This window comes from Amblyomma mixtum, chromosome 3 (genome assembly GCF_055824585.1).
Source record: "Amblyomma mixtum isolate Tamu chromosome 3, ASM5582458v1, whole genome shotgun sequence".
In the NCBI taxonomy this organism is placed as follows: domain Eukaryota; kingdom Metazoa; phylum Arthropoda; class Arachnida; order Ixodida; family Ixodidae; genus Amblyomma; species Amblyomma mixtum.
Genome location: NC_143014.1, coordinates 221,700,090 through 221,722,571, shown reverse-complemented (window position 1 = coordinate 221,722,571; position 22,482 = coordinate 221,700,090). Strand labels below are relative to the sequence as shown.

The window sequence follows — 22,482 nt, the reverse complement described above, 5'->3', positions numbered from 1 at the left end:
GGAGTTTAAAAGCAATATAGCGAGCATAGGAAAGAAAATCATGCGTAACATCAAGCAACACAAAGCCGTAAGGAGTACATAAAGGAACGTAGACAGGAGTTCTGGCATACCTGATTAGAGAGAAAACGGAAGTTGCAGCAATTCTGGCTGAAATTGAACAGAAAAAAAAATATATGGATGCCGAAGGGCACGTAGACCGCAGAATTGTCGACCGTTGATTCATTAGAGTGTCACAGTGGTTACGGACAGAAAAAAAAAACACGTAAACGGGGTTGGCCGAGAGTTAGATGAAGAGATCAGCTAAGAGTATTTCTTGGCTCTAGTAGCCAGGCCTGACGCAAAAAGAAATTATTAATAAATTAATAGAAAACCACGGTCGCAGTCGGCTCAGCTCTGCTGGTGGTGATAGTGGTGCTTAAAAGACAGGGTAAGCCCTACCCTTCCCATGTATTTTAGGACATGCTGTGGTACAGTTTTATTAATAAAAAATAAAGCTAGCGGCTACATATTTACGTCGTTCTTATAAGTGATTTGTGCTCTTTGTACTAAACCAAAACTATATAGCAGAATGATAACGCCAATTTTTTACGCTTCTTTTTTTCTCCAGGACTACATCTAGGGTGACTTTTAATGTTGTTTCTCTTTATAAAATCAAACTAATCGATTACTCGTGCCTAATTCTGGTTCAGTATATTTCCACGTGATCACATAAAATGCAGGCAATGCATTATCCCCCTGTCTATTGCGTTTTCAAAATAATGGTACTGTTGAAACAATAATTCTTGTTTTGAGATAAATCAACTTAGAGTTAAAAGTAACTTCGTTACGATGTTTTCCGGCTTTACAAAACTTGCGGATGAATTTGCTCCCGAGACAGAACATCCATGGTCATCAACGGACTGATCTTTGCGTTTTTTACGAGTTGTTTAGCTTCCTAGGCTTATTTTGGGGCTTGCTGTGTTGCTCGGTGCGCAGAGCAAACTTGACGCTCTTCAACCCTTCTGCGTTAGTTTGGAGTGTTACTGCTTCAGGTTAGCCCAAAGGACTCTACAAATTTGGTTTTTACTATGCTACCAATCATGAATCTTATAACAGCATCTGCTCTTGAAATAGTTTGTGCCTCTGGTAAGGGAGAGGCATTTTTCGGAGTTTGCTCCCAGATGATGCGGAGGAAGGAGGACTAACAGGCTTACATGGAGGCTGACAGCTCTGAGGTTGCTGCCAGATAAGTATTTACTCCAACTGACTAAAGAGGGCATGTAAAACATTGCCTGCACAAAATACGAAGCCTGGCCAATCGCGTTCTCCTTTTCGAAACTGTACATTAGAGGGACTGATACTGCGCAGGCTGAAATGCGATGCTTGAAAATATGCAGAAAAGAAAGTGCTTTCATCAATGCAACTAAAGAAAATATCATTTTTTCCTGTGTTTTGCTCTTTAGAGCACTGAGGACAAATGTAGGATGGTCTGCATAGGATGGTCTGCAGTTCGGCTGCGGTGCGCATAAGCGACGGACCTAACAGCTCTGTATTCTGTGCAGCTCCTGGGATACGAGGTTTCACTGCGCAAGCGCGGCGCTGTCCACCGGATCTGGCAGCATCAGCGACAAGCTTCAGCTGTGCCTCATTATCACTGATAGTCAGCGAGTACATCGACCAGACAACCACCTGCATTGTCATGAACAACAAACGTTTGGTTTGGTTTGGTTTGGTTTATGGGGTTTAACGTCCCAAAGCGACTAAGGCTATGAGAGACGCCGTAGTGGAGGGCTCCGGAAATTTCGACCACCTGGGGTTCTTTAACGTGCACTGACATCGCACAGTACACGGGCCTCTAGAATTTCTCCTCCAAAGAAATTCCAGCCGCCGCGGCCGGGATCGAACCCACGTCTTTCGGGTCAGCAGCCGAGCACCATAGCCGCTGAGCCACCGCGGCGGCGAACAACAAACGTCGAGTGGACATGTGAACACGACGGTGCCAGCTTCATCTATAAAAGGACCCTACCCAAATCATCGAGCTTCAGTTCGGCTGCGGTGCACATAAGCGACGGACCTAACAGCTCTGTATTCTGTGCAGGTGAGAAAGTGTCATGTTTCTGATAACTCTGTAAACAAGTTACTGCTTGCGCACTGCTGCCGAACACAGCAACATTACTGCTATTTTTTGTACATTGCTTTTCTCGCTGACGTTTAGGTGTGCCATTAAGTCATTGTGCAATGCGAAAACGTTCCGTAATGAGTAAGGAAGTGAAAGATCTCGCGAAATCGGTGGAAGATATGAAACGCGAGCTCAGAGCTGACCTGAGGGCATTAAAGGAAGGCGTCAAATATTGTAGCGACACCTGCGATGGAGTAAATGAACTCCGGAAAGAAATGAAAGAGGTGCGCAATGAGCTTCAGGATTTGCACAAAGAGAATAAAGAACAAAAAGCAGAAAACCACAGACTGAGTGAGAAGCTAGAAGAACTGGAACAATACCAGAGGTCGAATAATCTAGAGATACGGGGTGTTCCAGAAAGCGGAGACGTATGTGACGTTGTTAAGAGAATCGGGGCCTTACTGGATGAGCCTATTGCAGATTCAGACATAGACATTTGCCACCGAGTGCCTACGTTCAAACCAGATGAGAAAAACATTGTCGTGCGCTTTGTGCAACGAACAAAGAGGGACAAAATCCTGCAAAAGGCAAGAAAAAAGCAGCTCACCACAGAAGGTTTGGAATACGCTGGAGACAGCAAACAAATATTCATAAATGAGCATTTAACCATCTTCAACAAGGAACTGATTCGCGCTGCAATCGTTCAAAAGAATAAAATGGGATGGAAGTTTGTGGACTCTTGGCGGAAGAATACTTGCAAGGAAGGACGAAGAAGCTGATGTGGTACGCATCGCCAGCTTGTCCGATGTTGAAAAAATCTCAAACTGAATCAAGACATAAAGAAAGACATCAGCAATGGCGCTATCTATGGATGAGGATACCGATGTACACTGCTGTTATTATGACACAAAAAATTTCTAATCAAAATTTGAAAATTTCAGGGGAAATTCACAGCACTACATTTATACACTAGAAGAATCAAAAACAAGATAGATGACTTCGAATTACTTCTTGGTTCACTCAGAATGAAATTTCATGCCTTAGCACTCACTGAAACCTGGCTGTCTGAAACGGATGTACCGCCCCACATGGATGGATACAAATCTATGAGCTTAAGTAGAGAGGGGAAGAGAGGTGGGGGTGTTGCGCTCTATCTGATGAACAGTTTGCATTTCCAAGCTATGGATGACTTGACAAGGATGGATGACGACGTTGAAAGCCTTTTTGTCAGGGTCTCAAATTTTGCAATTCGCGTTTTGTACAGACCGCCAGCGAGTAATATATCAAAATTTTTAAATTTCCTAGATGATGCACTCTTTTTGCTTCAGTCTTCAACTTCGTCCATCCTAATCCTTGGTGATGTAAATATACATACAATATCAACAAATGCAGAAAAACAAGAATTTCAAAATGTCCTGAATCTTCATGCCTGTACTAATGCCATACGACTGCCCACTCGGATTGCTTGCGGTTCTACTACCTCGATAGATGTTTGCATCACGAACACGTAATGCAGCCATGTCACTTCTGGAGTTATAATCAATGATATTAGTGATCACATACCAATTTTTTGCCTCACTTCTTCACCAATAGAAAGCGACTTACGTCCTAGAAAGTTTATGTGCCGTGCAATCAACCAGGAGGGCCTTCAGAGGTTTAGAGCACTTATTGACCTAGAATCGTGGGAAGATGTATATGAAGAAACCAACGCCAATCTGGCCTATAACGCCTTCTTGAAGAAGTTCTCTGGATGTTACAACGCGGCCTTCCCATTGCAGGAGTATGAAGCAAGGAGCAAGAAAATAAAGAAACCATGGATCACTCGGGAATTATATAAGAGAATAACGCAAAAGAATAAAAGTACCAAGAATTTATAAGATGCAAAGATCCAAGCGTATTTGTGGAGTTCAAGAAGCTTAGAAATCAATTAAATTCCGTTTTAAGAAATGCCAAGAACACATATTATGAAAATAGGTTTATAAATGTACAAAATGATTCTAGGAAAGTATGGGACATCGTCAACGAAGTAATGGGTAGAAAGCGCCACCAACTAGACATAATAGACATTTACAAAGACGGCGTTCGAGTTCCCGTAACGGAAGTTGCTGAAGAAATGAACAGACATTTCATTACCATAGGCTCGTGTGAAGAGAAAAGCAGTACGAATATGCTTGGCACAGTAATGGAAAGCTTTTTGTACGCAAGTGCCAGGGTGAAACGGCAATACGGATCGCGTGTGTTGCTGACCTGGAAAATATCATCTGAGCAGGCACCGCCTCTACTTCGCCTTACTGATCAGTTTTTTTCATTATTTTTTTTTTGATGGCATCACAAACACAGCCTCTTTACTACAATGCTTTATCTTTTAACTCTGCGGTGCGCAGTTGTCTTGTTCACGAAAATGACAGGATGTCAGTCTTTCATGTGAATATTAGAAGTCTAAAAAATAAGCACTTTGAAATGCAATCAGCTTTGGATTCCCTGAATCACAGATTTGATATACTAGCGTACACCGAAACATGGTTCACAAATCAAAATGATGTTATCTTCTTTCGTGGCTACAAGTTTGAAGGCGTGTTCAGAGAAAACCGTAGAGGAGGTGGCGTCGCATTGTATGTTAAAGAAAACCTTGACTATGAAGTTTTATCAGATTTTTCTCTTGTCGATACCCACTACGAATCGGTTGCTATAAAATGTCATGGAACACTGATCGCTTGCATTTATCGGCCCCCATCTAGTGAAAGTACCGAATTTATCAAGTTTGTGCGTGATCTTCTTGAATATGCTTGTATCGTAAATATCCCTGTTGTTTTGGTTGGAGACTTTAACATTGATCTTTTGACAAACAGCTCCCCGCGACGTCTTTTTTGTGAAACCATTGATGCATTTCTCTGCACCAATGTTATTCAGTCACCAACAAGAATAACCTTAGAGAGGGACTCATTATTAGATTTATGTGTTACAAATCATGAGTTATCAAGAGTGCTATCAGGTGTGCTTACATTTGATTTGAGCGACCATCTGCCTATATTCTGTTTTTTTCCTCGGGCGATAAAAAAAGGAAGCAAGTACCAACTCTCCAGATAGTATATCGCAGTTTCAATCAAGAAAACTTAGCTAGGTTTAGATCCATGATGGAAAGCACTGCCTGGAGCGAAGTTTACAATGAGTTAAATCCTAGTATAGCGTACAATATCTTTCTTCAGTTAGTAAAAAGCAAATATGATACCGCATTTCCTTTGACAGTGGGAAAAACTCACAAAAAGTCTCGAAAGCCGTGGGTTACGAGAGAGTTATATCGACGAATTCAAACCCGTGACAGGCTTTTTGACAAATTCATCCAATCAAAAGATCCAGTCATACTTAAGGAATACAAAAAACTTAGAAATAAGTTAGGCTCTGATATTAAAAAAGCTAAGAAACAGTATTATCAGAATAAATTTTCAGCAGTCTCCAATTGCCCTAAGAAAATATGGGATTGTTTGAGCGACCTCATGGGAAGGGCGACAACCCATATTCCCAGCACATTAACATTCAATGGTGTTGAATACAGTGGCGCTGCTTTGGCAGACAAGTTTAATGCTCATTTCCTATCCTCTGGCGAATCATCTCAGAAGCAGGATAGAAATCATGAAATTGCTCAGTATATTGCCTCTCCAATTGGTAGTTCCATATTCTTGAATCCTTGCAGCGAACATGAAGTATTCACATTTCTTAGAAGCCTAGACAAATCCACTGCGGCAGGCGCAGATGAAATTAAGGCCGAGCCTATTATTGCTGCTGCCGATCTAATTAGCTTGCCCTTGCAGCATATATGTAACAACGCGTTAGTTCAAGGTATTTTTTCAGATGGTATGAAAATTGCCAGAGTGGTTGTTTTACACAAAGGTGGCCCTTATGACAATATAAACAACTACAGACCTATATCTGTACTCCCTTTGTTTTCTAAACTGCTGGAATATTTGATCAAAATCAGACTGTAAGTTCTTTGACTACAGACAAATTTTTGTTAACGAACAGTTCGGATTTCGTGAGAAGAAGTCAACAGAAATGGCATTGCTTAGTATAAAGGAAAAAATATTTTCTAATATGGATGACAAACAATTTACAGTTGGACTTTTTTTAGATTTCAGGAAGGCATTTGATTCAGTTAAACATGATATTTTATTTTATAAGCTACCTTTTTACGGCATTCGAGGAGTTGCCTTAAATCTGATCCGTACTTATCTTTCCGGTCGCGTTCAGTATACATGTTTGAATGGTCATCAATCACAACCTGGTCAATTAATATACGGTGTCCCACAAGGGTCTATTTTGGGTCCAGTATTTTTCATTCTTTACATCAACGATATAATAGCCATCCCTCGAACTCCCACAATAATTTTATATGCAGATGATACCAGTGTATTTTTTTCTGGCATGCATCTTAGTAATATTCAGGCTGAGGCAAATGCATGGTTACAAGAATTGTCTTTATGGTTGAATATAAATAAACTAGAGTTAAATGTTAATAAAACAAAGATTATTGTATTTAAGGCACGTAACAAGCCTGATAACAGTGAAATTAATCTTACATTCAAAAATAGCGTAATTGAGCGTGTTTCTTCCTACAAATTTTTAGGCATAATCTTTGAAGAACACTTGAGTTGGACCCTGCATATTAATAAGATTCATGCCAGCATATCAAGGTCATTATGTGTATTATATAAACTTCGAGACCTTGTTCCGAAATGGCTGAAGTGGCAGTTATATTATACCCTAATTCAATCACATCTTCATTATTGTTTACTTGTTTGGGGATCTACAACGAAAACTAACCTCACGAGGCTGATAACATTACAGAAAAAAGCAATACGATATGTCGAAAACCTTGCATACAATGATCATACAGGTTTGTATTTCACTAAGCATTCTATTCTAAAAATCAATGAATTATTTGAGTTGAAACTGCTTTCTTATGTGTTTAACGATTTCAAACCTCATCCCACTAAATATGTTCAATTAAACTCTAGTAGTGACGCGCCTTATAAATTAAGGCACGTCAGTTACAGAGTACCATTTGTAAGGACTAACTATGGAACCGAAATGCTTTCATATCTAATTCCCAGTCTTCTAAATAAACATACACAGGCCATAGAAATTATTCAGAAATCTGTTTCCCAAAAGTCATTCAATAGAAATGCTAAAGCTTACCTCCTTTCTCGCCCGAATGATTAAAATTCTTGATGTCCCTGTTTTTCCGTCAACTCTTTGAATTCTCGTGTTTTTCTTGTTGTGATGTGTCTTGTAAATATTTACTTTAATTATGTCATTGCAAAAGTATGCACCTTCCTCCTACTTTTACCTTGTATAATTATGTGTTGTTTTTTGTCATGAGAGTGTATGAAGCTCTTGCTTCTTTTGCCGCTTGTCGTGAGCATTGTGTCGGGTGCTTGGGCCCCGTCAGGCAGAGTGCATCTGCCTTTTGCCCCTGCATCCGAGACCTTGTTGTCTAAATAAAGATCTATCTATCTATCTATCTAAGAGGCTCGTGATGAAACATGCAGTCTGGTATCAGAGCAGCAACTCGAATCTATTATGCTTGTGCCAACGACACCTACTGAAATATATAACATAATTAAAAGTCTGTCGAATAGTGTCGCTGCTGGAGTAGATGGCATAAAAGTCCCACCAGTAAAATATGTTGCAAATACACTTATTTGTGTCGCAAAGTGGGAGTGGTACGGGATCTACGGAGAAACGTGGGCTGACGAAACACACAGTACCCAGAATGCCTCAAAACGCCAGAGTTGCTGCGTATTGAGACGTGTTGCATTTTTCTCTTGTCCTCTCATGCCTGCTTCCCTCTCACACCATATTGCCCATTCTGTTGGGCAACATACGAATGAGAAGGGTGTTCTTTGGTCCGGGACACAACGGTCAAGCTGTAAGTTTAGCCCGCATGGGCTTTCGACTCGAATAAACTGCAAAATCCCGCGAGGTTGCGCTAAGTATTTTATTTCACGTGTTGTTACTTTTATTATTTATGTCATGTTATTTTATTTCACAGCTCTATGCATATTCGTTTATAAGCAGACGAAGAAAGAAAGATAGCGGCGATAAAGAGCTTGATGGCGCCTTGGGTTCGCTTTTACGGAGGTAGCACCCTACCATAATGGCGCAGCCGACAGGATCGTCGTATACATCCGGATCCTGTCGGCTGCGCCATGAGGTTTCAAAGGAACACCCATGGGAACAAAATTGAACAAATGTGGGGAACTAATGAACGATTCCTTTCTGCTATTTAAATTCATTCAACTGTGTCCGTATTGATCAGAAATGTGGACGAAGGATATTCACCCACTCAGTCACCCACTGAACAGTCACCCACTGAGCAGCTCAGGTTACTCGGACGATGTGCGAATGGTTGCATGGCGAAACCCTACCCTACTCACAACGCTGTCACGCTGCATCACGCTGCAGTCACGCAGAGAATTTTCGCTCCTTCTCATAGGTTGAGCACTGTTTCGCGTGCACTATAAGCAATACCCAAAGACTAGAGCGGTGAGTAATCACCGTTAATTAAGTTTCTTGATCGCGTCTTCCCTGTTTCTTTAATCACTTCAGCTATTTTTGTTTCTTTGCAGAGGGCGGCGATCGAGTTCATCATATTCGGCTTGTAAACAGAAGCTTAATTTCGCTATACATTCAAGCGCTCGCTATGAAGGCATGTTCCATTTTCTTTTGAATGCCGCATAGAGGCGGCGGGAAATCGATAGCAGCTATTACGTCTCTGCCGAGGGAGATTAGAGGAGGGCACCAATTTACGAAAACAGGAAGGCATACATCATGAGTGCTAGCTAAAAAGAGAAGACGAAGCCGTGATGTCGGTGAGGCAAAGGGAAGGGTGGGGGAGGGGAATGGGTTCGAAGCCGGGCTTATGGGGGTACACGGGCTGTGTAGGGTAGAAAAAGGGGAGGGGAGAGGAACGCGTTGTGCCACAGCACATCCGAGAGAGGGAGGGAGAGATTATTTATTGTTGGAAAAAACCCCGGCGTTCACGACGTCGCTTAGTGAGGGAAAGAGGGCGAGAGGAAGGCAGGAAGGGGAAAGGAGAGTACGGGTTGCAATTGATTATGAAAAAAAAAAGAGAAAGAGAGGAAAGGGAAGCAGTCGCAGGCCCTTTCTTGGATAGGGTTCGCCTGCGAAACTGTGCTCGGGATGGGTCTCATCGTTCAGGTCGGGTGTTTGACTGTGCGTGTTTGATACGGAAACGCGCCGCATTTCGGACGTGTTTACAACAGGCAGGGCTGGGTTAATAAATAAGTGTAAGAGACCTCGCTCCCAACTCGCGGCGTACTCCAATGAGCGCCAAAGCACGACCGGGTAGGTAGAGCTAGAAAAACCGCGAGGATGTCGGGAGGGGGGGGGGGGGGGCTCCAGTTGTTGAAGTCATGCAACCCAACTGCCTTGGAAAGGGTGGTATGCCGGCGGCGAGAAGTGACAGACAGGCCGAAAGCCCGCGAAGGAAAGCGGCGAGGATGCATACAAAGAGACAAGCAAGAAGGAAAAAAAGGAGGATAGACAAAGGATATAGAGCTGGAAAGTTGGGAGAGGGTGAGATGTGAGGCAAGGGCCTTCAGAAAAGCAGTGCGGCCTGCCCGCTTGCCTGCCTGCTTGCCGGCCGCCCTGACGCACGCTGAGGCAAAACGAAGAAAAGAAAGATAGTGGAAGAGGTCGTTCACCCCTTCTTCGCGCCGTCGTCGTCTGCTCGGGACGCCCAGCAGCAGAAGACGAGAGGCGCTCAAGGAGGAGAGCGGGTTACACCACCGCGAGCCAAGCCAAGCGCCAAGCCGAGCTGCTTGTCAGATCGCAGAGCGAGGAGCAGTGCTGCTGCTTCTTTCCCCGACCTGTTCTCTTTCTTTCGTTCACTCCTTGAAGCCGACGCGTCTTTGCTCATCGCGAGCCGAAGTTTCCCTTTTGTCCGAAGTTTTGCTGGCTTTTACTTTCTTTATTCTCTGCTCTCTTTGGCTCTCGGTTGCGGGGATATTCCATCCCACTTTCCTTTTTTGTCACTTTTTATGACAACTCACCGATCTCCTCTTCTTCATCAGCCGCGCCCATCGAGCTCTTCTTCTGCTGTCTGGAACGGCAAGGGTGATCCATAAGAAACTGTCATCCGCGACTCGCAAGACAAGATAAAAAAGACAAACACCAAATTAAGTAGATTAGAAACCACTGCTGTATCTCCGTTCAGTTGCTCTAAGCAGGAACTTTGTACGTCCTCGGGCCTGCTATAGTATCAGTGAAATGAAGCATTTATTTGCATTCCATAGAGAGAAATACAGGGACAAAAAACTTGTCAGGAGACAGCTTGACAGGGTCCCTTACAAATTGCTGGCATAAAGTGGAACAAAACAAAAAGCGCCACGAACTGAAGCACTGAGATAGTTTGACATGATTACCGCAGGCTAATCAGTGTGGTGCACAGACATATAACGAAAAAAGAACTTCAAGAAAGTTCAAGCAGATTTGACACTGAGCTTAGCTGCCCATTTAAATTTGTTTGCAAGTTCATTATCCGTCCCAGTACACTTTTTTATCGGCTGCCAGTGTCTCAAGGAGATATAACAGATCTATTTTTTTTTTCGCTCTTTGGTTGCTTGCTGGTGTGCACTTTTTTCGGTAAGGGAGTAGGGAGCTCTTATCTCGGCCCCGAACTTCGGGACTTGCGCGTGTATTAAAAAAACAGGTTCCTATTCTCAGGAGGAAGTGGAGTTCGAAGCCAGCACTCTCACTAATCAATATCACCAATAAAATTTATGAATGATTATTAACATTCCTTGTAATATTGACTGATGAGCGTTACCGGATTGAAGCTGCGCGCTACGAACGCTGAGGCACGCTGTAGTGTGGTTCTAAGCCATGCTGCGGAACCACCGGGGTTCGTTCCTGTCGGAACTATTGCGAAATAGTGACAGCGGGCAAGAGTGAGGTGTCGAATATGTGCTCTCTCAGACACAATGTATGAGTGCAAACCGCAAGTGCATGAATACTGGGATGTTCCCAGATGATGTTAACAACTGCGGCCGTAGAGGAATTCCGGTGTGACGTTCGCGCTTGTCGGCGGTTCATCTGAGCTCAACAAATTGAGGCGCACCTTAGGGCTCGTATCGAGGCGAGGAGAAATGAGACAATGAGGCGATGTCCTGGCAAAACATTATATTGATACGTTTCCACAAGCAGCCACTAGGCGGCTGCTCTTCGCAAGTCGCGTGCACCGCCGAGTGAAAGAAGAAGAAGATCGGTTCCGGCTTCCTCTGGGTGCTCTTGGCTTGTTCTCCGGTGCCGTCCACGTCAACCATTAAAGCGTTTCGGTTACGAGCCCCAACGGCTACGTAACACTGGTGGAGGTGCATTCAAGATCCCATGTCCCGGACCTCTTCTCGCAGCGGTTCAGCGAGTCCCGACCGACTCCCGCTGGTGTCTACACCCGTTCATCGCAGCAGCCGCCGCGTTCACGGCCTCTCCCCAGAGTTCGGTCTCCTTCCCGACCGCCGCCCCGTTCAGCTTCATCCCATGGCGCAGGCGAGTTCCCCTCATCTAACCCTCCAGCAGCCCCGTGTACCGGCGAGTTTCCATGGCGCTCCTACTGAAGACGTCGACGACTGGCTTGAACAGTTTGAACGTGTGGCCAACTTTAATCAGTGGAGTTCTGCCATGAAGCTGCGCAACGTATACTTCGCGCTGGAAGACGGCGCCAAAACCTGGTACGAGAACCGGGAGACCGGTCTTCAAAGCTGGGATGCCTTCCGCCAGCAGCTGCGCGATACGTTTTCCAGCCCCGACCGCCGCGACCGAGCGCGCCGCCTCCTGGAAGCCCGTATCCAAAAGCCCAACGAGAGCGTCGCCATGTTTGCCGAAGACGTGACCCGTCTTTGTCGGCGGGCTGATCCCGACATGACGGAGGCCGCGAAGTTGCGCCACCTGATGCAGGGCGTAAAAGAACATCTTTTCGCTGGTTTGGTGCGGAATCCCCCCCAGACCGTTGCCGACTTCATCAGTGAAGCAACCCTCATTGAGCGAGCCCTCCAGCAGCGTTCCCGACGAAACGAGTCTGCGTACGTTCAGCCCTTCAGCTCAGTGGCCGCTTCGTGCAGCGCCAGTGAACATTCCTCTTTGCGAGAGTTGATCCGAGACGTAGTTCGCGAGGAGCTCCGGAAACTCCACATCATCTCGCCTGATCCCACACCCGCTGCCCTCACTGAAGTCGTGCGCGAGGAGATCCGGCAAGCGTTTGCACCGCCTCAGTTGCTGCCCGAGCCACGCCCTCTGAGTTATGCAGCAGCTGTCCGTCAGCCCGCGGTGCCTCCCGCGCAGCCTATCCCGTTCGACTCGCAGCCGCCGTCCGTACTGCCGCCACCCTCCTACCAGCGGCCACCGCAGCAGGGACTCGCCATGCAACCACCGGTCCGGAAGGCCGACATCTGGCGCACTCCTCGTCAGCGGCCGCTCTGCTTCCACTGCGGGGAAGCCGGCCACCTGTATCGGCGCTGCCCCTACCGTGAACTCGGGCTTCAGGGATTTTCACGTCACGCCCCGCGCCCACGGTTCGGTGAGCGACCTCGGGAAATCGAGGAATACCTTGCTGCCCAGCAGACTTCACCGAACGGCCGCCAACGGTCACCTTCTCCCGTCCGCTACTCGTCACCTAGCCGTCGTACTTTCAGCGATACGCTGAGGGGGCGATCGCCAAGCCCACGCCGGGGAAACTGAAGGCGGCGACCTCAGGGGGGCAGGTTGCTGAAAAACGAAACCGACGTCCCGAAGACCCCCCCGTGACGACGCAGCGTGATTCCGTGACAGCGACGCCGCCGCAGCGTGATTCCGTGACTCCGAGCTTCCCTCATACCAATGACACAGCTAGCGCCGACCTTCCCGTGCTTGTTGACGGGCACCCAGTGACTGCTTTAGTAGATACAGGAGCAGACTTCTCAATAATCAGCAAGAATTTCGCGGATCGGCTCGCAAAAGTTCGGACTGAATGGCCTGGACCCCAAATTCGTACTGCTGGTGGCCACCTTATGACACCTTTAGGGCGTTGCACTGCACGAGTCACCATTGCCGACTCCGTGTTTGTTGCGGTTTTCGTTATTCTGCCCAACTGTTGCAAGGACCTCATCCTCGGCCTTGACTTCTTACGACAGCATGGTGCCGTCATTAACGTTCCTCGCCGTTTGGTCACGTTTTCACCGCCTGCACCGACTTCCGCAGACGCCGAACGACGCCACGCACCTTTGCGCATCCTTGACGCGGATGTAACCGTGCCGCCACGCTCATGTACTCTCGTTACCGTCAGGTGCGACGACCAGTCGACTGCTGCAGGGGTGGCCGAACAGAACACTGAGCTGCTGCTCCATCACGGCGTCTGTGTTGCCCGCGGTATCGTCCATCCGACCAACGGCCTCGCGGATGTACTCCTTACCAACTTCGGCAATGAGCGACAACGCATCGCCAAAGGGACCACGGTCGCCTACTTGGAAGATATCGCCGAAACTTCTGATTGCATCGCACTCCAGACCGGGACATCTGCCAGCCGACCGGCCCAATTCGCCCTCGATGTGAACCCCGCTCTATCACCTACCGAGAAGGATCGACTTGTCGGGCTGCTCTCTCAGTTTCAAGACTGTTTCTCGTCTGCCTCCGCGGTCAAGCAGACGCCCCTCACCAAGCACCGCATAATAACCGACGAACGTATCCGACCAGTCCGACAGAACCCATACCGAGTGTCACCGCGGGAACGCGAAGTCATCGCTCAGCAGGTAGACGAAATGCTGAATGACGGTGTCATACAGCCATCGAGGAGTCCCTGGGCTTCACCTGTCGTCTTGGTTAAGAAGAAAGACGGCAGTCTGAGATTCTGTGTTGACTACCGCAAACTCAACCAGGTCACAAAAAAAGACGTCTACCCGCTACCACGCATTGATGACTCCTTGGACCGGCTGCGCCATGCGCGCTACTTCTCCTCGCTCGATCTCAAAAGCGGTTATTGGCAGATCGAAGTAGACGAACGGGACCGTGAGAAGACTGCGTTTGTCACACCGGATGGACTATACGAGTTCAAGGTCCTACCGTTTGGATTGTGCTCCGCTCCAGCAACATTCCAGCGAATGATGGACGCAGTCTTATCTGGCCTTAAATGGCAAACTTGTTTAGTATATCTGGACGACGTTATTGTGTTTTCCCCAACGTTCGAGGAACACCTCCAACGCCTTTCCACCGTGCTACGGGCTATAAGATCTGCCGGCCTCACGTTGAAACCTGAAAAGTGCCACTTCGGTTACGAAGAGCTCCTGTTCCTGGGCCACGTCGTCAGCCGTCGAGGTGTTCAGCCCGATCCCGCCAAAACTGCAGCCGTCGCCAACTTCCCTACTCCATCCGACAAGAAGACAGTCCGGCGTTTTTTGGGACTCTGCGCCTATTACCGCCGATTCATTGCAAACTTTTCACGAATTGCTGCCCCATTGACGCGTCTCACCCGAGATGATGTCACCTTCGCCTGGACAGAAGAACAGCAAAAGGCATTCGATGAATTACGGCACCGCTTGCAAACAACGCCTGTGCTTGCCCACTTCGATGCCCATGCCGAGACCCTGGTTCACACGGATGCAAGCAACGTAGGCCTCGGCGCTGTGCTCGTACAGTGGCAGGATGGCGCTGAGCGAGTCATCGCGTACGCTAGCCGGACTTTGTCTCGTGCTGAAACCAATTATTCCACCACCGAGAAAGAGTGCCTCGCTGTTGTCTGGGCAGTGATGAAATTTCGCCCGTATCTTTATGGCCGCCGCTTCCAGGTCGTGAGCGACCATCATTCTCTTTGCTGGTTGACGAACTTGCGCGATCCCTCCGGACGCCTTGCACGTTGGAGTTTACGTCTACAAGAGTTCGACATGACCATCGTGTATAAGTCCGGACGCCAGCACAACGACGCCGACTGCTTGTCCCGTTCGCCTATCCAGTCGGCGAACGAAGACGAAGAGCCCGACTTCCCTCTTATCGCAACTGTCGACACAGTCACTGTTTCGCAGCGCCAACGTGAGGACCCGGGACTCGCTCCACTCATCGACTTCCTGAAAGCCCGTACTACGGAAGTACCCCGTCCCTTCGCCAGAACGCACTCCTCGTTTTGTCTCCTAAACGACGTGCTCTACAAGATCAACTTCTCTCCCACGGGAAGGGATTATCTCCTCGTCGTGCCAGACACTCTCCGCGACGAAGTCTTGCAGGCATGTCATGATGAGCCCACCGCCGGTCATCTCGGCTATGCTCGAACTTTGGCTCGCATTCAAAAGAGTTTTTACTGGCCCAAACTTGCGGCGGCAGTGCGCCACTATGTACGAACGTGCCATGATTGCCAGCGACGGAAAATACCGTCTGTAAGGCCAGCTGGTTTACTGCAGCCTGTCCAAGTGCCCAGACTTCCATTCGAGCAGGTTGGCATGGACTTGTTGGGCCCTTTTCCAACTTCCTCCTCGGGCAACCGGTGGATAATAGTCGCTACCGATTACCTCACGCGATATGCTGAAACAAAGGCCCTCGAACGAGGCACGGCAGCCGAAGCAGCGAAATTTTTCATCGAGCGCATCGTCCTCAGGCACGGCGCCCCGTCAGTTGTCATAACGGACCGAGGCACAGCTTTCACGGCCAAGCTGCTGGAATCCGTCATGCAGCTGAGTGGCACTACCCACCGCAAATCCACCGCCTACCATCCACAGACGAATGGCCTGACCGAACGTCTCAACAAAACTCTCGCCGACATGCTGTCTATGTACGTGGACGTTGAACATCGGTCTTGGAATGACATCCTACCGTACGTCACATTCGCGTACAATACGGCACAACAAGAGACAACGCGCATGACGCCCTTCTCTCTGTTGTATGGCCGCGAGGTGTCCACCATGCTAGAGGCCATGTTGCCCCATGACGGTCGTGACTCCGAAGCTGGTACCGAGGACTTCACTCAGCGCGCCGAAGAAGCACGGCAGCTTGCGCGACTGCGCATCCGGAACCAGCAAGGCCGAGACGCTCGGCGTTACAATCACCGCCACCGAGTAGTGACCTTCGAACCGGACGACATGGTGTGGGTGTGGACTCCGATTCGACGCCGAGGGCTTTCCGAGAAACTGCTAAAGCAGTACTTCGGTCCGTACAGAGTGGTCCGTCAGCTCAGTGACGTCACATACGAACTTCTTCCAGACGGCTCTTCTACTTCTCATCGCCGCCAGCAGAAGCCCGAAGTCGTCCACGTCGTGCGAATGAAGCCGTACTTTTCGCGCGAGCACCGCTAGCAGCCTACCGCCACGCCATAACCACATGCTTCTTGTGACCGTTCATTTTCGCACCATCCTTGCTTACTAACTGCTTATTTTCTGCCATGTTCTTGTGAACTGCTTTTCTTACCTTCTTTTCTTGCGCATTCATCGGGTCGATGTTTTTTTTTTTAGGGAGGGGGGTAATGATACGTTTCCACAAGCAGCCACTAGGCGGCTGCTCTTCGCAAGTCGCGTGCACCGCCGAGTGAAAGAAGAAGAAGATCGGTTCCGGCTTCCTCTGGGTGCTCTTGGCTTGTTCTCCGGTGCCGTCCACGTCAACCATTAAAGCGTTTCGGTTACGAGCCCCAACGGCTACGTAACAATATAATGCTACTCCGGAAGGGCAAAGCTGGAGTCCTGCTCACCGCTGGCTGGTAGGATAATTCTTGGTCTGGGCGTCCATATTGTCCACCCTTCTCTATTGGATTTTGGTGCACTGAGGCTGCCTCGTGGTTCTGAATATCTGGCTCACTTGGCGAGGCCGGTCTTTGGCGTCAGTACCCCTGGCTGCACCTGCACACTCCTTTGCCCCCCGTTCGCGCGGTTTTTTAAAGGGCTTTCTTTCCCTAGGTCCCCATGTCGGGTACTTGCACTTCGAGAACGTCCAATCGGACGGGCGGAGTGAAGTTCGCGGTGCTGTACATTGTTTGCCGCACCCGGTTCGCGTTAGTGGAATGCCGATTACGTTATTTCTCTTGTGCCCTCCGCACAGCAGCAGTGAAGGGGGTGAGTCACTCGCTACCCAGCAGGATAAGGGGGCGCTGGATAGCGGAGGATTACGGGAAAGGTTAAACTCCCTTCAGTGACGGATTCATTAGGTCACATCCTGCGGTGCACGTGCTTGCAGCGAGGCGGATCCGTGTCACAGTGCGTGGCTTTTGTCCCATGTCTGCAGCGGCGTGCGTTGACAGCTTGAAGCGCGGTGAATAGGATATTGCCACGCTAGCTGCAGGCACGAAGAGGGACGATGCTGAACAGATGGGTTGAAGTGACCTTCCCTGAACTTGGGTCATCCGGACATATGCATGTATACAGTGTTTGCCGCGATGAGTTACCTTCTTTCCCCAATCATTGATTGGTTGTGTTGTCCTTTCCGAATTGTTGATTGGTGATGTTTTCCTTTCATCAATAATTTATTGGTGGATGTTTGTGCAGTTACCTGATTGGTTATTCTCCCCAACGAGGGCGGGGACATAGGGTTTAAAACCAGCTGTTTCGGCAAGACCGAGGGCTGGTTTCGTCACGTAGAACTACGAGTCAGTCAAGTGTAAATATGTTTTCTCCTTGCTTGTATCTTCCGTTGTGTTATTAATTGTTAACCTCTCCAGAAGTGTTCCCTTGCAATGTGATTGAGCAATTCGAATCTGCAAGACGTCAAGCATCCTTCAGCAATCATCGTCAACTCAATTCCTCTCTACATGATCCAGAGGGGACATCAACTGGCGGCTGCCATCTTCGGGCATCTCTGCCCCTCCCCCTTTTCACAGCTTTGCATCGGACGATTTCTTCTTCTCCTACTGGCCGGGTCTCATCAAAGTCATCATCAGCTTATAACTAGGGCCTCTAAAGGGCAAGGTCTCTCTCATCACTCTCCGATTACCCAAACAACTGTCTTCCTCGGATGCCATTGACTGGAGGAGAATACAAGCAAGCACACGTCCAAGTCTTCACATTTTGTAGCGAAAGCTACATTGGCCACGAACTTGCATGCGATTTCGCTGTGGCGGTGCTCCGAGGAGGCACAGAGACGGACCTTGAGCCGTTGCCTAGCAACCGCCGCAGCTGGCGGACGCCGCGCGCTCGCCGCGCCACCTGGCTTGACGTCACACCGCGCGCTTTGCCGCGGAGCCGCCGCCGCCGTTTGGTATGACGTCACAGCGCTTGCCTCGTCGTTGAGCTCGCCTGCGCTCGCTTCGCCAGCCGAAATGCGACGTCGCTATCGTAATGTCAATAGACAAAACTGCTTTCGCTAGGTATATCCTGGCCTAGCTGAACTAAGCCACTGCCATTTTTTACACAAGATAAGACCCACACAATACCCAAGTTACTGTCCTTTGTGCGCAGCAAGCCCCACGCTCTACCATGCATCTTGGGAATGCCAGGACAAACCGGACAAAACGTCAATAGTGCCAGACCCGTCACACGAGCAGCGGGAGGAGGCTCTGACCAGCGACAACCTGGACCAGTACGCCTGGATCATCCAGCTAGTCCGCAAGTGAGCTGCCGCCAGCGGACCCCTGGACTAGGGGCCCTGACCACACGGCTCCTGCGAATTATTCTACGCTAATTAAAAGTTTTCGCCCTCTTTCTCTCCAATTAACCCTTAGATGCAGCGGTAGCGTAGAGGTAGAGCATCCGCCTCGCGCACAAGTGGGCCGTGGTTCATTCTGCACAGGAGGAAAAAAAAAAAAAATCACTGTTGCGGCCTGATTCCGGCTAATGCCGGCGACCAGAGCCGACAACTCACCCTCAAAGCAGAACAGGATTTGGCGACCTATGGAAGGATACAACTTAAAAAAAAAAAAAAACAGCAGTGGCTAACACCGGGCCGCGGTCCGCGGCGTCCTGTATTATTACTCCGCTGGCCATTCGCAACAGTAAACGGAATCAGCTTTTTAATGTTTGACTATATCAAACAATCCACGCATGAAAATTCTTGAGCTCATAATCTTTTTCTTGTGATACCCGGCCGCGGCGGCTAGAATTTCGATGGAGGAGAAATTCTAGAGGCCCGTGTACTGTGCGATGTCAGTGCACGTTAAAGAACCCCAGGTGGTCGAAATTTCCGGAGCCCTCCACTACGGCGTCTCTCATAGCCTTAGTCGCTTTGGGACGTTAAACCCCATAAACCAAACCAAACCGCTTCTTGTTTAGGTCACAAGAAACGTTTAAGCAGCGGACTACTTTTTTGTTGTAGAGGAATTCTGTGCACGGAGGCTGAATGTGGGCGGAGCTTATAGCGTATACTTGGCCACTGCGTTTACATGGTCCTGGCAGGGGCAGGTTGAGTCGAGTTTTCGGGTAGAGAACCGGTTGCTGGGTTCATGGAAACGCCGCCAAGTTGCGTCGGCGGTTTACTACTCGTGCTGTCACGTCACGCAGGGCGCGTCACGGAGTTGACTCGCTCGTATCTAGTTCATGTAAACAGACAGTCGTAGAGATGCGCTGCCCTTGCTCAGCTCTATCCCCTGACTCGACCCGCCGCTGTTGAGTTCATGTAAACGAGGCTTCGATGTATGCTCGGTCTAGATAATCGGTCACATTTGGAGCTCCGAGTTCCATCCGTAGGGAGGAGTCCGCGACTCTGTAGTTGATAGCTCTCGCCTGTGCTTTCTCGCGCTATCACTCCCGTCGCGTTTGTCAGCGCGCCACCGCTCGTCAGAGCAACACTGAACGACCCCGTGGCAACCAGAACACCGACTCATCCTGCGGCCCACCGCTCGTCTATTATGGGATTAGTTCGACGAGTTCGCAACTGAGCGGTATAGCCTAGTTCGTGCGGCAGAAAACGCCACGGCGGCGCGACGCTCGGCTGGAGATACACGGAGCGAATAAGAGTCGTACGCCGCCGCGTATCCCTCGACTCGAAAGCAAATGTGATCAACAAGTGGCTGACACCACTGAGCAAGGACGTCTTTGAGAGCAGCGATGTTGATCATTCTGTTATAATCACGAAACTGTTCATTTCGACACCATTGTACTAATTTTAGCGCGCGTTCATGGGTATCTATAAGCATTTGCGTTCTCAAATGCACGAAGTCGCGTAAACCTTAGGATGCCCGCTCAGCCGCTGATACCAGCGTCGCGGTTTTCTTCGACACTTTTCGCTTCAGGAAGGAAACACAGGCATTCTTATCCAAGATTAAGTCGTATGCTCTCAAAAAAGCGGCGCTTCATTCTTGATGAAGCGTTTATGTTCACGATAATAACATTTCCTTGCCAAAATGACTGCGTAGCTCGTCGATTATGGCGGTCATGTTGGCGGCGGCAGGCGCAAGCAGTCAAACCGGAAGAGCGGGCTTTCTGCGCTGCTATTGGCTGCGTCAGCCGCCGCTTCCGGTTTCAATGAGGGGGACGTGGCGCTCCGCACCGGGGCGTGGGCATGTGTATGACTGGTGTTCTTTGTTTTGGAACGTTATTTAATCGTGTGTTTTATGGGTAAAAAGAGTACCGGTGAAGATGCGATAAATGAAGTGTATCGTCTAGTCCCAGCTTAAATTTTCTCCTAGGTGCCAGCAGGCACACCCCAACAGCCCAACAAAATAACAGAATAATTCGGCACAAACAACTAGCACTGAAGGCACAAGAAAAATTACAAAAAGCAAAAACGCAAGGATGCAGGTTGCTATCCCATCATGTTCCCGCCATGCATGTACCTGGAAATGTGGGATGCTGCAGAAATTTTGGCACTAAGCTTCATGATCTGAGGATACAGGCTTCTATCTATCCCAGTACCGAGGAACCCCGGATACCGGGCCATCAGTCTTCTTGTAAAAGTCACAGCAACATTTGTTTCGATAGAAAGGCAAAGACCTCGACGCACCGGGTTGGTCGAGATGCCGAATAATGCTTTCTGAAGAGGACACTGTGTAATGCAGCACGAACATGATGAGCTCCAGATCCAGATGGGCGCTCCTAGCGGTACGTTCCTTTTATATGACTAATACCCCTGTCAAGCGCACAAAATAAAGTGCACTTACGAAGAGTGTCACTTTCTAAAAGTGCACTCTAGCACAGCTAAACGGCGCAACATAAGTGCACTCGCCAAAGTTCGTACTCATGTCGGAGTGCGTTCACAGAATGCAATTTGAGGGCTGAGTGCGTAGCCTCGCCAGCAGCGACTTCAAACGCACAATAAGTATAGTGCATAAAATGTACTTACAAGTTTATTTTACACGCTATAATACTGTTTTTAGAAAAAAAAAAATCGTTCGTTGTAGCTACAAGCGAAGCAACAAAACAAAGGAAACGAGATCAGATGCAGCATCGCTGCCCGCCGCCATCTTGTTTGTTGCCGAAATTCTGGATAGCTTGGCTGGTCCTGGCTTTTCTTCTATTTATATTTTTTTTTCATCGTTAAAAACTGTTGAAACTCGTTTTATTTGCGCTATCACGTTAAGCAATCAGTTATTATGAGCAATTTTCTTTTCCATCGACCTCTACAGGAATTCCGCCCATTTTCTGACGCTATATTTTTTTTTTTTTTACTACGAGTGTACTTTGCTTTTCCGTTTAGCACCGCGTAGGCCAAAGTGTCACTCGGGATGCCAAAGCGCATTCCCCGTAAGTGCACTTAACTAGACAGGTTGTGACTACTGCTTAGTGCCGGTCGGACAGGGTTGCGTTGCGCGAAGGGCGGGAGTCATCGACCTTCCTGCAATTTCACTGACTCAGTCCGTATGCAGGTGGTTCGAGGAACAACGCGCGTGAATTTGGAGATGACGCGCTGAAGACGACGATGGTGGTGGTTGGTTTATTTAAAAAAAAAAAAAGTGAAGCAAAAGAGTGTTGCCGGCCGCGGCCTGATATTGAGTGATATTATAAATAAGATGCTTCAGTCTGGAGAATTTCCTGAGGAACTAAAAATTGCTAAATAACTCCTGTGTATAAGGGTGGCGGAGAAACCGATGTTAACTACAGGCCTATTTCGGTTCTACCAGTGTTTTCAAAAATATTCGAACGTGTCATATATGTCAGGCTGTCGAGCTTCTTTGAAAAGCATCATATAATTAGTAGTGCTCAGTATGGGTTTCAGAAGAATAAGTCTTCAGAACAGGCACTCATTGACATAAAAGATAAAATAATTGAAAACATTGAAGACAAGCACCTGACACTTGGTCTGTTTCTAGACTTAAGAAAAGCTTTCGACAGAGTACAGCACAATATACTGATTAATAAATTACAAACATATGGAATAAGAGGAGTCCCACTGGCATTGATCAGACCATCTTCACAGCCGGTTTCAGTGTCTATCTGCTAACCAAATGTTATCTAGCAGATTGGCAGTTCTGAATGGCGTTCCCCAGGGATCCA

At 48.1% G+C, this 22,482-nt stretch overlaps 1 protein-coding gene across 1 annotated transcript in view; it reads left to right on the top strand.

Annotated features, from left to right (window-relative positions):
- The window catches only part of LOC149353764 (uncharacterized), a 38,610-nt gene extending 20,013 nt beyond the window's left edge, over positions 1 to 18,597 (top strand). Inside the window, exon 2 of the mRNA XM_089577403.1 lies at positions 18,514 to 18,597. Coding sequence (XP_089433529.1) covers positions 18,514 to 18,576 — 63 coding nt within the window. The 3' untranslated portion in view covers positions 18,577 to 18,597. The remainder of the gene's footprint in view (positions 1 to 18,513) is intronic.
- The last annotated feature ends 3,885 nt before the right edge of the window (positions 18,598 to 22,482 follow it).